This window comes from Taeniopygia guttata, chromosome 30 (assembly GCF_048771995.1).
Source record: "Taeniopygia guttata chromosome 30, bTaeGut7.mat, whole genome shotgun sequence".
Classification (NCBI taxonomy): Eukaryota; Metazoa; Chordata; class Aves; order Passeriformes; family Estrildidae; genus Taeniopygia; species Taeniopygia guttata.
Window position 1 is genome coordinate 895,822 of NC_133055.1, and position 17,567 is coordinate 913,388.

General features: G+C 47.2%; 1 protein-coding gene across 7 annotated transcripts in view; it reads left to right on the forward strand.

The window, feature by feature from the left end:
- Positions 1–2,348: 2,348 nt before the first annotated feature.
- The window catches only part of AKAP8 (A-kinase anchoring protein 8), a 33,286-nt gene continuing 18,067 nt past the window's right edge, over positions 2,349–17,567 (forward strand). For 5 of the 7 annotated variants that reach the window (XM_072920026.1, XM_072920027.1, XM_072920029.1 and 2 more), the window contains exons 1-9: positions 2,349–2,445; positions 3,961–3,999; positions 4,768–4,800; positions 6,733–7,642; positions 9,195–9,720; positions 12,334–12,550; positions 13,593–13,640; positions 14,923–15,007; positions 16,576–16,717. In XM_072920026.1, the coding sequence (XP_072776127.1) occupies positions 2,427–2,445; positions 3,961–3,999; positions 4,768–4,800; positions 6,733–7,642; positions 9,195–9,720; positions 12,334–12,550; positions 13,593–13,640; positions 14,923–15,007; positions 16,576–16,717 (2,019 nt within the window). In that variant the 5' untranslated portion in view covers positions 2,349–2,426. The remainder of the gene's footprint in view (positions 2,446–3,960; positions 4,000–4,767; positions 4,801–6,732; positions 7,643–9,194; positions 9,721–12,333; positions 12,551–13,592; positions 13,641–14,922; positions 15,008–16,575; positions 16,718–17,567) is intronic. The other 2 variants (XM_072920030.1, XM_072920028.1) reach the window with 2 other exon arrangements.

Here is a 17,567-nt window from a genome sequence, read left to right on the forward strand (position 1 = left end):
CCAGGTGGGAAAAAATCCTTCAGGAATGGGAAAAAAAATCCTTCAGGAATGGAGAAATTCCCACCAGGAATGGGAGAATTCCTTCAGGAATGGGAAAATTCCCACCAGGAATGGGAGAATTTCCTTCTGGAATGGGAAAATTCCTGCCAGGAATGGGGAAATTCCTTCAGGAATGGGGAAATTCTCACCATGAATGGGAAAACTCCTTCAAAAATAGGGAAAAATCCTTCAGGAATGGGGAAATTCCCACCAGGATTGGGGAAATTCCTTCAGGAATGGGGAAATTCCCACCAGGAATGGGGAAATTCCTTCAGGAATGGGGAAATTCCCACCAGGAATGGGAAAATTCCTTCAGGAAGGGGAAATTCCCACCAGGAATGGGAAAAATTCCTTCAGGAATGGGAAAATTCCCACCAGGAATAGGGAAATTCCTTCTGGAATGGGAAAAATCCTTCAGGAACGGGGAAATTCCTGTCAGGATTAAAAAAATTCCTTCTGGAATGGGAAAAATTCCTTCAGGGATCGGAGAAAATCCTTCAGGAATGGGGGGAAATCTTTTAGGAATGGGGAAATTCCTTTTGGGATGGGAAAATTCCTTCAGAAATGGGGAAATTCTCACCTTGAATGGGAAAACTCCTTCAAAAATAGGGAAAAATCCTTCAGGAATGGGGAAATTCCTGTCAGGATTAGGAAAATTCCTTCAGAAATGGGGAAATTCCCACCATGAATGGGGAAATTCTTTCAGGAATGGGGAAAATTCCTTCAGGAATAGGGAAAAAAATCCTTCTGGGATGGGAAAATTCCTGCCAGGATTGGGAAAAGGGTGGAAAAGGGGATGGGGAAGAAAAGATGGGAAAGGGGCAGGAAAAGGATGGGGAAAATGGGGAAAGGGATGGAAAATTATGGAAAAAAGGGGTGGGAAAAGGAGATTTGGGGTCCCTGTGGGGGAATTTGGGGACATTTTGATGGGATTTGAGGTAATTTTCAGTGGATTTGGGGTCCCTGATGGGATTTGGGGACATTTTCAGTGGATTTGGGGTCCCTGATGGGATTTGTGGACATTTTTAGGGTATTTAGGGATGCTGTGAGGGGATTTTGGGGACATTTTCAGTGGATTTGGGGTCCCTGGTGGGATTTTGGGGACATTTTGAGTGGATTTGGGTTCCCTGGTGGGATTTTGGGGACATTTTGAGTGGATTTGGGGTCCCTGAGGAGATTTGGGGACATTTTGATGGAATTTGAGGATATTGTGAGGGGATTTGGGTATATTTTCAGTGGATTTGGGGTCCCTGAGGGAATTTGGGGACCCTGTGAGGGCATTTGGGGTCCCTGAAGCGATTTGGGGTCCCTGAGGGGATTTGGGGACATTTTGATGGAATTTGGGGTCCCTGTGAGGGGATTTGGGGACACTGAGGTGATTTTAGGACATTTTGTGGGGATTTGGGATCCGTGAGGGGATTTGGGGACATTTTCAGTGGATTTGGGGTCCCTGAGGGGATTTGGGGACATTTTGATGGAATTCGGGGTCCCTGTGAGGGGATTTGGGGACACTGAGGTGATTTTAGGACATTTTGTGGGGATTTGGGATCCGTGAGGGGATTTGGGGACATTTTTAGTGGATTTGGGGTCCCTGAGAGAATTTGGAGACCCTGAGGGGATTTGGGGACATTCTGATGGAATTTGAGGATATTGTGAGGGGATGTGGGGACACCGTGAGGGGATTTGGGGACCTTGATGGAATTTGCGGACATTGTGAGGGGATGTGGGGACACCGTGAGGGGATTTGGGGACATTCTGATGGGATTTGAGGACATTGTGAGGGGATGTGGGGACACCGTGAGGAGATTTGGGGACATTCTGATGGAATTTGAGGACATTGTGAGGGGATGTGGGGACACCGTGAGGGGATTTGGGGACTTTGATGGGATTTGCGGACATTGTGAGGGGATTTGGGGCCATTTGCAGTCCCTGAGGGGATCTGGGGACGCTGTCACTGAGGGGCCGGGGACACTCACTGTGAGGCCCTGGGGACATTGTCACTGGGTGGGGCCGCTCCGGGGCCATTTCCAGGCCGCTCCGGGGCCTGTCCGGGCCCGTTCCGGGATCGGTTCGGGGCCGTTCCGGGTTCGGTTCGGGGCCGCTCCGCTCCCGGTCCCGGGGACTCCATGGCGGCCCCTCCCCGCCGGCAAACGGCGCGCCCCGCGGCGCCGCCCAATCAGCAGCCAGAACGCCCGTGATTGACAGGCCGTGCCCTCCACCAATCAGATCATGGGCGGGAACCATTCGGACCAATGGGAGCTGTGGGAGGACCGCGCCGATGAAGAGACCGACCAATCAGGAGTGTCGTGGGCGGGGCCAAACGGGAGGCGGGCGGTGGCGCGCGTGCGCAGGCGGCTGAGGCGGGCGGTGAAGCGGCGGCGGCGGCGATGGAGCCGGGATACGGCGGTAAGTGCCGGGAGGGGCGGCCTCGCGGTGCTGCCGCTCACCCGGGATGGCGGCGGCTCCTTCCCGTGGCTGCCTCAGCACCGGTTCCGTTACCGGCGAGTGCTGGCGGGGGGGGGAGAGGGCTCCGCCACAGCGGGAAGCGGAGCGCCCGCCCCCCCGTGAGGCGGTGGCGCCGCTGATTGGCTGAGCGCCACGTCAGTCACCGCTAGGGCGGCGCTGATTGGCTCTTGGGGAGTGGTGGGAGGGGTCATGCCCTGAGGGGGACCGGGGGGGGCGGAAATGGCGCCGGGCCCATTTCTGAAGGCGACACAAAATGGCGGCCGCGGCCCCGCCCCCGCCGCCTGTGCCTCAGTTTCCCTCGTCCTGGGCGGTCCCGACCGCCTGTGCCTCAGTTTCCCTCGTCCTGGCCCGTCCCAATTGTGGCGGCACCCGGGGGATCCATGTCCCCTTCCTTGGGGGTTCTGTGTCCCTCTCCTGAGGGGATCCCGTGTCCCCCTCCTGAGGGGATCCCTGTCTTCTCCTCAGGGGGATCCCCTGGAGTCCCCGCCTTGGATCTCCCCTAGATCTCCCTCAGGTTTCCCCCTAGAAATTCCCTCCTGGATCCCCTCAGGTTTCCCTCTAGAAATTCCCTCCTGGATTCTCCCCTGGATCTCCCTCAGGATTCCCCCTGGAATTTCCTTGGATTCCCCCTCATGGTCTCCCCTGGATCCCCTCAGGATTCTCCCTGGAAGTTCCACTGGATCCCCCCCCAGGATCTCCCTGGAAATTCCCCTGGATCCCCTCAGGATTTCCTCAGGATCCCTCCGGAAATTCCCCTGGAAATTCCTCAGGATCCTCTCAGGATTCCCCCTGGAATTTCTTTGGATCCCCCCTCATTATCTCCCCTGGAAACTCCCCTGGATCCCCTCATGATTTCCCCTGGATCGCTCTGGAAATTCCCCTGGAAATTCCTCAGGATTCCCCTGGAAATCCCCCTTGAAATTCCTCAGGATTCCCCTGGAAATTCCCCTGGATCCCCTCAGGATTTCCCCTGGATCGCTCTGGAAATTCCCCTGGAAATTCCTCAGGATTCCCCTGGAAATTCCCCTTGATCCTCTCAGGATCCCCCTGGAAATTCCCCTGGATCCCCTCATGATCCACCCTGGAATTTCCCCCGGATTCCTCAGCCTGGATAAAGGGATCAGGAAAGGGCAAATCCAACCCTGATTTTTTTGGGATTATTTATCCCAGGCTTGGCTTCTTTTCCAGCCTTACTTTGGATTTTGGGGCTGGGGTTTGGGATTAGGACTGGAATTTAGGATTTGGGCTGGATTTTGGGGCTGGGATTTAGGATTTGGGCTGGATTTTGGGATCAGGGCTGGGTTTTGAGGCTGGAATTTAGGATTTGGGGGCTGGGATTTGGGATCGAGACTGGAATTTGGGGCTGGAATTTTGCATTGGGACTGGAATTTGGGATTATGCTCCGGAAAAGTGGGAATTTTCCCTTCCTTGCTGACGGATTCTCCTTTTTCCCAGGATATGGCACCTGGAGCACCGGGGCCGCCGGCGCCCAGGGTGAGCTGTTCCCAAATTTGCATCAATTTCTCCTTTTCCCCCCCATTTTTCCCCCTTCCCCCTCATCTTTCTCCCCTTTTTCTCCAATTTTTCTCCCATTTTCCCCCTTTTTTCTCTCCTTTCCTGTCCCCCATTTTCCTCCCATTTTATTTTTTTTCTGTCCCGTTTTCACCCCCATTTTTCTCTCATTTCCTCAATTTTTTCGTATTTTCTCCATTTCCTCTCATTTTTCTCCTATTTTCCCCAATTTTCCTCTTATTTCTTCCGTTTCCCTCCCTTCCCCCCAGTTTTCTCCTTTTTCCCCAGTTTTTCTCCCATTTTCTCCTATTTTACCCCATTTTCCTCCCATTTTCCCCCAATTTTCCTCCTATTTCTTCCATTTTCGCCCCTTCCCCCCAGTTTTCTTATTTTTTCCCAGTTTTTCTCCCATTTTCTCCTATTTTACCCCATTTTCCTCCCATTTCCCCCCAATTTTTCTCCCATTTTCCCCATTTTCCTTCTTTTTTCTCCTAATATTCCCCCGTATTTCTCCCCTTTTCCCCCTTTATCACATATTTCTCCTTTTTTTTCCTTTTTTCCCCATTTCCTCCCTATTTCCCACCCTCTTCCCCTCTATTTTTCCATTTTTTCCCCATTTTCCCACCCTTTCCCCTATCCCTCCTGTTTTATCCCCAAATCCCCTCCTTTTCCCAGAAACCCCAAACATTTCAGCCCAAATTTCAGCATTTTTCCATGAAAAATTCCTGAATTTTTCCCCTTTTTTTCCAGCTTCCTACGGCACGAACACGAGCAGTTGGCAAGGTGGGTGAGAATTTTGGAATTCTCAATTCCCTCTTTTCCTGCTTTTTTCCCCCTTTTCTCCTTTTTCCCCCCTATTTTTTTTCCAACTTTTTTCCTTTTCCCCCATTTTCCCCTCATTTTTCCCTCCCTTTTCCCTCTTTTCCCAAATTTTTCCCTTTTTTTCCCTCCTTCCTCCCATTTTCCTTCTTTTTCCCCATTTTTTTCCTTTATTCCCCATTTTTCTCCTTTATTCCCATTTTCTCTTCCCCCCCCATTTTTTCCAACTTTTTTTCCTCCTTTTTTTCGAACTTTTCCTTCCCTTTTCCTCCTTCCTTTTTCCCCATTTTCCTCCCTTTTTCCCATTTTCTTTCCCCACGTTTTTTCCACCCTTTTTCCTCCTTTTTCCTCATTTTTCCCAATTTTTCCCGCCCTTTTCCCAAATTTTTTTCTTCTCCTTCTTCTCATTTTCCTTCCATTTTCCCATTTTTTTTCCCTTTTCCCACTTTTTCTTCCCTTTTTTCCCCTTCTCTCCCATTTTTCCATCCTTTTCCTCCCTTTTCCCCCTTTTTTCCTCACTTTTCCCCCTTTTTTCCTCCCTTTCCCCCCTTTTTTCCTCACTTTCCCCCCTTTTTTCCTCCCTTTTCCCCCTTTTTTCCTCCCTTTTCCCATTTTTTTCCCTTTTCCCTTTTCCCCCTCTTTTTTCCCAATTTTTTCCTCCCTTTTCCCCATTTTTTTTTCCTTTTATTTCCTTTTTCCCCCCATTTTTTCCCTTTCCCTCTCCCTTTATTCTTCATGGTTTTTCCTGCTGGGCTCCCACTCTGTAACTCATTAATTAATCCTCTTATTCCTCCCTAATTAACAAATTAACCAATTAACTAATTACTCCCCAGGCTGCAAAGAGCCAAAATTCCCAGAGCCCAAAACCCCTCGGATTCCTTTGGAATTCTTTTCCTTCTTTTCCTGCTGGGCTCCCACCCCTCTAACTCTTTAATTCCCCCCTTAATGAGCCCCTAATTAATTAATTAATTAATTAATTATCTAATTAACCCTTGGGGGGGTTACCAGTTCTACACCCCCCCCAAATCCCCTTGGAATTTTTTTTTTTCCCTTGGAATTTTCCCAGAGCTTTTCCTGCTGGGCTCCCACCCCTGTAACTCTTTAATTACTCTCTTAACGACCTCCTAGTTAATTAATTAGCTGACTAATTAACCCTTTCCCCTCCAGGCTACGAGGGTTAGCAGTTCTACACCCCCCAAACCTCCTTTGGAATTTTTTTTCCTTGGAATCACCCCGGGATTTTTCCTGCTGGGCTCCCACCCCTGTAACTCTTTAATTCCCCCCTTAATGGGCCTGTAATTAATTAATTAGTGAGCTAATTAACTAATTAACCCTTTCCCCCCCCAGGCTAGGAGGGTTACGAGTTCTACACCCCCCAAACTCCTTTGGAATTTTTTTTCCTTGGAATCACCCCAGGATTTTTCCTGCTGGGCTCCCACCCCTGTAACTCTTCAATTACTCTCTAAACGACCTTCCAGTTAATTAATTAGCTGACTAATTAACCCTTTTCCCCCCAGGCTACCAGGGTTAGCAGTTCTACACCCCCCAAACTCCTTTGGAATTTTTTTCCTTGGAATCACCCCGGGATTTTTCCTGCTGGGCTCCCACCCCTGTAACTCTTCAATTCCTCCATTAATGATCTTCTTAGTAATTGATTAACTAATGAACTAATTAACTAATGAGCTAATTAATTAATTCATGAGCTAATTAACCCTTTTCTTCCCAGGCTACCAGGGTTAGCAGTTCTACACCCCCCAAACTCCTTTGGAATTTTTTTTCCTTGGAATCACCCCGGGATTTTTCCTGCTGGGCTCCCACCCCTGTAACTCCTTAATTACTCTCTAAACGACCTTCCAGTTAATTAATTAGCTGACTAATTAACCCTTTCCTTGCCAGGCTACGAGGGTTATGAGTTCTACCCCGGGCAGAGCTCGGCGCCCGCCGGAGCCTCCTACGGATCCTGGGATCCACCCAAAGCATCGGATCTGGGGCTGGGATCCGGCGAGGGATCGGCCGGAGCCGCCTTTGGATCGGGATCTGGGACAGCTTTCGGGTCGGGATCCGCTGGATCCGCCTTCGGATCGGGATCTGGGACAGCCTTCGGATCGGGATCCGCTGGATCCGCCTTCGGATCGGGATCTGGGACAGCCTTCGGATCGGGATCCGCTGGATCCACCTTTGGATCGGGGTCTGGAGCTGCCTTTGGGTCGGGATCCACCTTTGGATCGGGATCCGGGACCTCCTTCGGATCGGGATCCACCTTCGGATCGGGATCCGGGACCTCCTTCGGATCGGGATCTGCGTTCGGCTCAGGATCCGGAGCTGCCTTTGGGTCGGGATCTGCTGGATCCGCCTTTGGGTCGGGATCCGCCTTCGGATCGGGATCGGGGACCGCCTTTGGAGGAGCCTCAGCGGGATCCACCTTCGGATCGGGATCGGGGACCGCCTTTGGAGGAGGATCTGCGGGATCCGCTTACGGATCAGGATCAGGAACCGCTTTTGGATCGGGATCCGGGACCGGTTTTGGATCGGGATCCGCGGGATCCACCTTCGGGTCAGGATCAGGAACTGGGTTCGGATCAGGATCGGGAACCGCTTTTGGATCAGGATCGGGAACAAGTTTCGGATCGGGATCGGGATCCACCTTCGGCTCGGGATCCACCTTCGGCTCGGGATCCGGCGGCTCCTCGGGCGCGGCGGATCCGGCGGGATCCAGCGCCGACTCGCTGATCGCCAAGATCAACCAGCGCCTGGACCTGCTGGCCAAGGAGGGCAGCGCCGGCGACGGCCCCGAGCAGCAGCACAGGTCAGCCCGAGGATCCCAAAATCCCCTTTTTTCCACCCATTCCTGGAACCCGGCGCCGCTTTTTGGTGGTTTTGGCCGTTTTGTCCCAAAATTCCCCCGTTTTCCCGGCGATTTCAGGGCTTACGGAAGGTGGGATCTCGAATTTTAGGGTTTTTCCCAATTTTAATTCCCATTTTCTGCCCTCATTCCCATCCCTAATCCCGATTTTCCTGCCCCCATTCCCATCCTTAACCCCAATTTTAATTCCCATTTTTCTGCCCCATTCCCATCCCTAATCCTGATTTTTCTGCCCCCATTCCCATCCCTAATTCCGATTTTTCCGCCCCCCATTCCCATCCCTAATCCCGATTTCATTCCCGATTTTCCACCTCCCTATTCCCATCCCTAATCCCAATTTTCCATCTCCCATTCCCATCCCTAAACCCCAATTTTAATTCCCATTTTCTGCCCCTCATTCCCCATCCCTAATCCTGATTTTTCTGCTCCCTATTCCCATCCCTAATTCCGATTTCATTCCCGATTTTTCTGCTCCCATTCCCATCCCTAACCCCCATTTTAATTCCCATTTTCCTGCCCCTCATCCCCCATCCCTAATCCCGATTTCATTCCCGATTTTTCTGCTCCCATTCCCATCCCTAATCCCGATTTCATTCCCCTTTTTCCGTCTCCCATTCCCATCCCTAATCCTGATTTTTCCACCCCCATTCCCATCCCTCATCCCAATTTTCCTGCCCCTCATTCCCATCCCTAATCCTGATTTTTCTGCCCCCATTCCCATCCCTAATTCCAATTTCATTCCCGATTTTTCTGCTCCCATTCCCATCCCTAAACCCAATTTTAATTCCCATTTTCCTGCCCCCATTCCCATCCCTAATCCCGATTTCATTCCCGATTTTTCTGCTCCCATTCCCATCCCTAACCCCAATTTTAATCCCCATATTCCCTCCCCTCATCCCCCATCCCTAATCCCGATTTTCCTGCCCCCATTCCCATCCCTAAACCCCAATTTTAATTCCCATTTTTCTGCCCCCCATTCCCATCCCTAAACCCCAATTTTAATTCCCATTTTTCTGCCCCTCATCCCCCATTTTAATTCCCATTTTTCTGCCCCTCATTCCCATCCCTCATCCCGATTTTTCCGCCCCCCATTCCCATCCCTAATCCCGATTTCATTCCCGATTTTTCTGCTCCCATTCCCATCCCTAATCCCGATTTCACTCCCCTTTTTCCGTCTCCCATTCCCATCCCTAATCCTGATTTTTACACACCCCATTCTCATCCCTAATCCAAATTTTCCTGCCTCTCATTCCCAGCCCTAATCCTGATTTTTCTGCCCCCATTCCTATCCCTAAACCCCAATTTTAATTCCCATTTTCCCGCCCCCATTCCCACCCCTAATCCCGATTTCATTCCCATTTTCCTGCCCCTCATTCCCCATCCCTAATCCCGATTTTCCTGCCCCATTCCCATCCCTAACCCCCATTTTCATCCCCATATTCCCTCCCCTCATCCCCCACCCCTAACCCCGATATTTAATTTATTTTTCCCGCAGCTCCTTCCGCTTCTCCTCCTTCTCCTCGTTCCCGCCCCGCGCTGACTCCCGGGGCGCTCCGTTCCGTGCGGCCGCTCCCGGTGCCGCTCCCGGTGCCGCTCCCGGTCCCGACGCCGCTCCCGGAGCCTCCCGCGGTCCCGGAGCCGCTCCCGGTGCCGCTCCCGGTGCCGCCCGCCGGGGCCCGTCCCGGGGCCGCCGCCTCCCGGAGCCGTTCCCGGGCGGTTCCCGGTGGGCCGAGCCCTTCCCGGGCCCCGGGAGCCGCCGCGGGCTGCCCTCGCTCTTCTCCCAGGCGCTGGAATATCGCGATTATCCCGATTATCCCGCCGATTATCCCGGTGATTATCCCGGCGATTATCCCGGCGATTACCCCGCTGATTATCCCGATTACCCCGCTGATTATCCCAGCGATTATCCCGATTATCCCGATTATCCCGGCGATCTGGGAATGCCGGGAATGAGCCGCGGCCCCTTCGGCATCAGGAGGAAGGAGAGGATGGGAGCCCTGCCCTGGAACGGGCTGTACCCGGTGAGTGCTGCCAGAAATTCCCGCTTTTCCTCGGGTTTTTCCAGCTTTTTCCTTCTTTTCCCCGCTTTTCCCTCGGTTTTTTCCTTCTTCTTCCCATTTTCCCTCCATTTTTTCCCACTTCTTCCCACTTTTCCCTCAGTTTTTTCCTCCTTCTTCCCATTTCCCCTCCATTTTCCCCCTTCTTCCCGCTTTTCCCTCAGTTTTTTCCTTGTTCTTCCCATTTCCCCCAATTTTTCCCACTTTTGCCCCAATTTTTTTCCTTCTTCTTTCCATTTTCCCTCCAATTTTTCCCACTTCTTCCCACTTTTCCCTCAGCTTTTTCCCACTTCTTCCCACTTTTCCCTCAGTTTTTTCCTTCTTCTTTCCATTTTCCCTCCATTTTTCCCATTTTTCCCCCTTTTCCCCCACTTTATCCCATTTTTCTCCACTTTATCCAATTTTCCCCCTTTCCCCCCCTTTATCCCATATTTTTCCCCTTTTCCCCCACTTTATGCCATTTATCCCCCTTTTTCCTCCACTTTATCCCATTTTTCCCCCCTTTTCCCCCACTTTATCCCATTTTTCCCCCTTTTCCCCCACTTTATCCCATTTTTCCCCCTTTTCCCCCACTTTATCCCATTTTTTCCCCCACTTTTTATCCCCCTTTCCCCCACTTTATCCCATTTATTTTTCCCATTTTTCTCCCCACATTTATCTCCCTTTCCCCCACTTTATCCCATTTATTTTTCCCGTTTTCCCCATTTTCCCCCCTTTTCCCCCCCTTTATCCCCCTTTCCCCCCCTTTTCCCCCACTTTATCCCATTTTCCCCCCTTTTCCCCCACTTTATCCCATTTATTTTTCCCCCCCTTTATCCCATTTTTCCCCCCTTTTCCCCCACTTTATCCCATTTTCCCCCTTTTCCCCCACTTTATCCCATTTTCCCCCCACTTTACCCCATTTTTCCCCCACTTTATCCCATTTTTTCCCCCTTTTCCCCCACTTTATCCCATTTTTCCCCCTTTCCCCCCCTTTATCCCATTTTTCCCCTCCTTTATCCCATTTTTCCCCCCCTTTATCCCATTTTCCCCCACTTTATCCCCGTTTCCCCCCTTTTCTCCCCCTTATCCCATTTTTCCCCTTTTCCCCCACTTTATCCCATTTTCCCCCTCCTTTATCCCATTTTTCCCCCTTTCCCCCCACTTTATCCCCATTTCCCCACTTTTCCCCCACTTTATCCCATTTTTCCCCTCCTTTATCCCATTTTCCCCCCTTTTCCCCCACTTTATCCCATTTTCCCCCTTTTCCCCCCCTTTATCCCATTTCCCCCCCTTTCCCCCTGCTTTATCCATTTTTCCCCCTTTTCTCCCACTTTATCCCATTTTTCCCATTTTCCCCCCACTTTATCCCATTTATTTTTCCCATTTTTCCCGACTTTTCCCCCCTTTTCCCCCACTTTATCCCATTTTTCCCCCACTTTATCCCATTTTTCCCCCCCTTTATCCCATTTTTCCCCCATTTTCCCCCCTTCCCCCCTTTCCCCCCACTTTATCCCATTTAATTTTCCCATTTCCCCCCACTTTTTATCCCCCTTTCCCCCACTTTATCCCATTTATTTTTCCCATTTTTCCCGACTTTTTTATCCCTTTTTCTCCCACTTTATCCCATTTATTTTTCCCATTCTTCCCCTCTTTCTTCCCCCTTTTCCCCCCCTTTATCCCATTTTCCCCCCTTTCCCCCCACTTTATCCCATTTATTTTTCCCATTTTTCCCCACTTTTTATCCCCCTTTCCCCCACTTTATCCCATTTATTTTTCCCGACCTTTCCCCCCTTTCCCCTCTTTTCCCCCACTTTATCCCATTTTTTCCCCACTTTTTATCCCCCATTCCCCCACTTTATCCCATTTTTTTCCCATTCTTCCCCACTTTTTATCCCCTTTCTCCCACTTTGTCCCATTTCCCCCCTTTCCCCCCACTTTATCCCCTTTTCCCCCACTTTATCCCATTTTTCCCCCACTTTATCCCATTTTTTCCCCTTTTCCCCCACTTTATCCCATTTTTCCCCTCCTTTATCCCATTTATTTTTCCCCCTTCCCCCACTTTATCCCATTTTCCCCCCCTTATCCCATTTTTCCCCCACTTTATCCCATTTTTCCCCCCCTTTTCCCCATTTTTCCCCCTTTTCCCCCCACTTTATCCCATTTTCCCCCCACTTTATCCCATTTTCCCCCCACTTTATCCCATTTTTCCCCCACTTTATCCCGTTTTTTCCCCATTTCCCCCCACTTTATCCCATTTTTCCCCCACTTTATCCCGTTTTTTCCCCCCCTTTATCCCATTTTTCCCCCCTTTATCCCATTTTTTCCCCTTTTACCCCACTTTATCCCATTTTTCCCCTACTTTATCCCATTTTTCCCCCTTTTCCCCCCCTTTATCCCATTTCCCCCCCTTTTTCCCCCCTTTTCCCCCATTTTCCCCCTTTCCCCCACTTTATCCCATTTATCCCCCCTTTTCCCCCCTTTTCCCCCACTTTATCCCATTTTTCCCCCCCTCTATCCCATTTTTCCCCATTTTTTCCCATTTTTCCCCTTTTTCCCCATTTCCCGACCCCATTTATCCCGATTTTCCCGTGGCAGGGCCGCCGCCGGGGGCTCCGCGCTCGTCCCGGGGGTCGGTGGGACCCCGAAGGGCCTCGGAAACGCAAACGGGACGGGAACGACACCGGGAACAGCGGGAATAACGGGAATAATACCGGGAATACCGACGGGAATAACGACACCACCGGGAACAACGACACCACCGGGAATAATGACGATCCCAAACAGCCCCGCAGCGACAGCGACTCCGAGCACGGTACCGTCGCTTTTCCCGGGAAATTCGGTCTGTTTTTTTGGGAATTTCTGCCTTTCTATTGGGGGGATTTTCCTGGGAATTCTGGTCTGTTTTCGGGAATTTCCTGCCTTTTTTGTTTGGGGGGATTTTCCTGGGAATTCTGATGTTTTTTTCCTGGGAATTTCCAGCCTTTTTTTGGGGAATTCTGTCCTTTTTTTTCTTGGGGATTTCTGATGTTTTCCTGGGAATTTCTGCCTTTTCCTGGCAATTTCCGGCCTTTTTTTAGGAATTCTGTCCTTTTTTTTCTTGGGATTTTCTGCCTTTTCCTGGGAATTTCCCGCCTTTTTTTGGGGAATTGTGTCCCTTTTTTTTCTTGGGGATTTCTGCCTTTTCCTGGGAATTCTGGCTTTTTTTTTTTTTTTTCCTGGGAATTCTGGTCTTTTCCTGGGAATTTCCTGACTTTTTTGGGGGGATTTTCCTGGGAATTCTGGTCTTTTCCTGGGAATTTCCAGCCTTTTTTTTGGGGAATTGTGTCCCTTTTTTCCCTTGGGGATTTCTGCCTTTTCGTGGGAATTTCCGGCCTTTTTTTGGGAATTCCGTCCTTTTTTTTCTTGGGGATTTCTGCCTTTTCCTGGGAATTCTGGCTTTTTTTTTTTTTTTTTTCCTGGGAATTTCTGCCTTTTCCTAGGAATTTCCAGCCTTTTTCTGAGAATTCCACAATTTTCCTTGAATTTCCACCCTTTTCCCCAGGAATTTCGAGTTTTTCCAGGGAATTTCCACCTTTTCCTGGGATTTTTTTGTGGTTCTCCTTCTTTTTCCATGGATTCCCACCATTTTCCCTGCATTTTTATCCTTTTTCTTTGGATTTTCCATGGATTTTCCCCAGATTTCCCTGGATTTTCCCAGAATTCCCTGGATTTTCCCAGATTTCCCTGGAATTTCCCCAGATTTCCCTGGATTTTCCCAGATTTCCCTGGAATTTCCCCAAATTTCTTTGGAATTTCCCTCTTTTTTTTCCCAATTTCTTCCATTTTCTTCCTAAATTTTCCCATTTTTCCCGTAGGAGACGAAGGAGAAGGAGATGAGAAATCCCTGGATGAGGCAGACAAAGGTGTAAGTATTCCAGGAATTCCCAAAATCCGGGAAAATCTGGGAATTTCTGAGCCCTGCAGCATCTCCTGAGGAATTCCCTGCCTTGGAATATCCCAAAAAATCACAAATTTGATGGAATTTTCCCCCCTTTGGAATTCCCAAGGGGATTTCCCTGCCTGAAGCATCCCAAAAAAAAACCTGGGAATGGGAAAAAATGGGAATTTCCACCCAGATTTGGCTCCTGGACAGGGCTGGATCCCAAATTTTGGGTTTTTATTTTCCAGGTGGGGGTCAGAAATTTGGGAATTTAGGGAATAATTCCCGCCTGGAAAAAGCTGGGAGGGGCCGGAATTCCCAAATCAAAATTCCACCAAAAAAAAAAAAAACCAAAAAAAACCAAAAACCCAATTTTTTTGGGAATATCCATAAAAAATGAGGTGAAAATTCCCAAAATTCCGTTTATCCCCCAAGAATTGACTCCAATGGTTCCTTTTCCTTCTTTTTTTCCAGGAGATCCCGGATTTGCTTCCCCAGGAGACCCTTTGCCAGGAGAATTCCCGGAATTCCGGGGGGAAATTCCCGGAATTCCGCGATTTTCCAGCGGTTTTTTTGGGGGATTTGTGGCCGGAAAGGGGAAAAATCCCAAAATTCCAAAGGTTTTTTTTCCAGGTTTTGGGGTGGAAATTCCCAAAAAATTCCAGTTCACACCCAAAAGTTTGGGATTTTTTTTTTTTCCTTCTTTTTCATTTTTTTTGGGCGTTTCCTGATGATTCGTAAAGGAACTTTGGGGTTTTTTAAAGGAATTTTGGGGTTTTTGGGAAGGAATTCCTGAGGAATTCTTTGGGGTTGGATCCCAAATGATCCCAGGGAAGAAAAAAGCTGCTGGGAATGGGAGAAAAATGGGAAAATTGGGGGAAAACTGGGAAAAAAATGAGGGGAAAAGTGGGAAAATTAGGAAAAAAAGTGGGAAAAACAAAAAATGGGAATGTCTAGGAAATTCCATGGGGAAAAAAATGGGAATATCTGGGAAAATCAGTGGGAAAAATTGGTAGAAATTGGGGAAAAAAATGGGAAAAAGAAAATAAATTTACAGAAAATTGAGAAAAAATGGAAAAAGGGGAAAATAAATGGGAAAAATTGAGTGAAAAGGGGAAAAAAACTGGGAAAAATTGAGTGGAAACTTGGGAAAAATACAGAAAAAAGTGGGAAAATCTGGGAAAAAAAGGTGGGAAAATTTGGGAATTGGGGCTCTGGGAATTTTTTGGGAATTTTTTGGGTCAGAATTCCCGAATTTCCCGCAGGATCCTCGGAGGAGGATGAGGAGGTGAGGAAGAAACGGGAGAAGCAGCGGAGGAGGGACCGGATGAGGGACAGGGCCATGGACAGGTAGGAATCCAGAAATTCCGGAATTTTTTTGGGAATTTCGGGGATTTTCGGGGAATTTTGGGGATTTTTGGAGATTTTTCTGGGAATTTTTGGGGACTTTCTGGGAATTTTTCAGGGAATTTTCTGTGAATTTGGGGAATTTTCGGGAAATTTTTCTCGGATTTTTTTTTTAATTTTCGGTGAATTTGGGGGAGTTTTTTGGTGGATTTTCTGGGAATTTGGGAGAATTTTTTTGAGAATTTTTGGGTGGTTTTCTGGGAATTTGGGAGAATATTTCTGGGATTTTCTTGGAATTTTGGGGGAATTTTGGGGAGTTTTTTGGGAATTTTTAGGATTTTTATGGGAATTTCAGGCATTTTTTTGGGAATTTTTCAGGGAATTTTTTTGCGATTTTCTGGCATTTTTTCAGGGAATTTTTCTGGGATTTTCTGGAAATTTTGGGGAATTTTTCAGGGAATTTTCTGTGAATTTGGGGGATTTTCGGGAAATTTTTCTCAGATTTTTTTTTTTTAAATTTTCTGTGAATTTGGGGGAATTTTTTGGTGATTTTCTGGAAATTTGGGCCGATTTGCTGGGAGTTTTTTGGTGGATTTTCTGGGAATTTGGGAGAATTTTTTTGAGAGTTTTTGGAGGGTTTTCTGGGAATTTGGGAGAATATTTCTGGGATTTTTCTGGGAATTTTGGGGGAATTTTGGGGAGTTTTTTTGGAATTTTTAGGATTTTTATGGGAATTTCAGGCATTTTTTTGGGAATTTTTCAGGGAATTTTTTTGCGATTTTCTGGGATTTTTTCAGGGAATTTTTCTGGGATTTTCTGGAAATTTTGGGGGATTTTTCAGGGAATTTTCTGTGAATTTGGGGAATTTTCGGGAAATTTTTCTCAGATTTTTTTTTTTAATTTTCGGTGAATTTGGGGGATTTTTTTGGTGATTTTCTGGAAATTTGGGCCAATTTTCTGGGAGTTTTTTGGTGGATTTTCTGGGAATTTGGGAGAATTTTTTTGAGAGTTTTTGGGGGGTTTTCTGGGAATTTGGGGGAATATTTCTGGGATTTTTCTGGGAATTTTGGGGGATTTTTTTCTGGGAATTTTGGGGAGTTTTTTTGGAATTTCGGTGATTTTCTGGGAACTTCAGGAATTTTTGGGGAATTTTTCAGGGAATTTTATTGCGATTTTCTGGGATTTTTTTTTCAGGGAACTTTTCTGGGATTTTCTGGGAAATTGGGGGAATATTTCTGGGAATTTTGGGTGAATTTTTCTGGGAATTTTGGGGAGCTTTTTGGGAATTTTGGGTGAATTTTTCTGGGAATTTTGGGGAGCTTTTTGGGAATTTTGGGGATTTTCTGGGAATTTCAAGATTTTTTTTTTGGAATTTTTCAGGGAAAATTTTTTTGCGATTTTCTGGGATTTTTTCTAGGATTTGTTTTTGTGATTTTCTGGGAATTTCGCGGCGATTTTGGGGGAATTTTTGGATGATTTTGTGGGAATTTTCTGGGATTTTTTTTGTGGATTTCGGGGAAATTTTTTGGGAATTTTTGGCGGGATTTTTTGGGAATTTTCTGCATTTCCAGGATCCAGTTCGCCTGCTCCGTCTGCAAATTCCGGAGTCTGGAGGAGGAGGAGATCCAGCGGCACCTGGAGAGCAAATTCCACCGGGACACGCTGCGCTACATCGGCACCAAACTCCCGGATAAAACCGTCCAGTTCCTGCAGGTGCCCCAAATTCCCGAATTTCCGTGGAATTCTGGCCACAGGGGAAATCTGGGAGTTTTTGGGGATTTTTTGGGGGGTGTTTTTAGGCGAAAATTCGAATTTTTTGTGATTTTTTTTGAATTTTTTATGATTTTTTTTGAATTTTTTTGTGATTTTTTAAAAATTTTTTGTGATTTTTTTGATTTTTTTGTGATTTTTTTGGGGGGATTTTTTTAATTTTTTGTGATTTTTTTTAGGGGATTTTTTAAAATTTTAATGATTTTTTTTATTTTTTTTTATTTTATTTTTTGTGATTTTTTAAAATTTGTTGTGATTTTTTTTGGGGGGGATTTTTTTTGAATTTTTTGTGATATTTTTGGGGGGGATTTTTTTTTTAATTTGTTATGATTTTTTTAAAAAATTTTTATTATTTTTTTGAATTTTTTGTGATTTTTTAAAATTTTTTGTGATTTTTTTTTTAAATTTTTTGTGATTTTTTTAGGGGGGGATTTTTTTTTAAATTTTTTGTGATTTTTTGGGGGGGGATTTTTTTAAATTTTTTGTGATTTTTTTTTTGAATTTTTTGTGATTTTTTTTTTTGTGATTTTTTTCCTCCTTTTTTTTCAGAATTTTTTTGGGGGGATTTTTCCAAGTTGGATATTTGGGATTTTCTTGGTGGTTTTGTGCCAGAATTCCAGATTCTTCCTGCTTTTATCCCCAGAATTCCCATTTTTATTCCCTTTCCCAGGAGCCCTTCGTGAACCGGAATTCTGGATTTTATTCCCAGATTTTATCCCCAGAATTTCCAGGTTTTTTTTCCCAGGTTTTATCCCCAGAATTTCCAGGTTTTATTCCCAGGTTTTATCCCAGA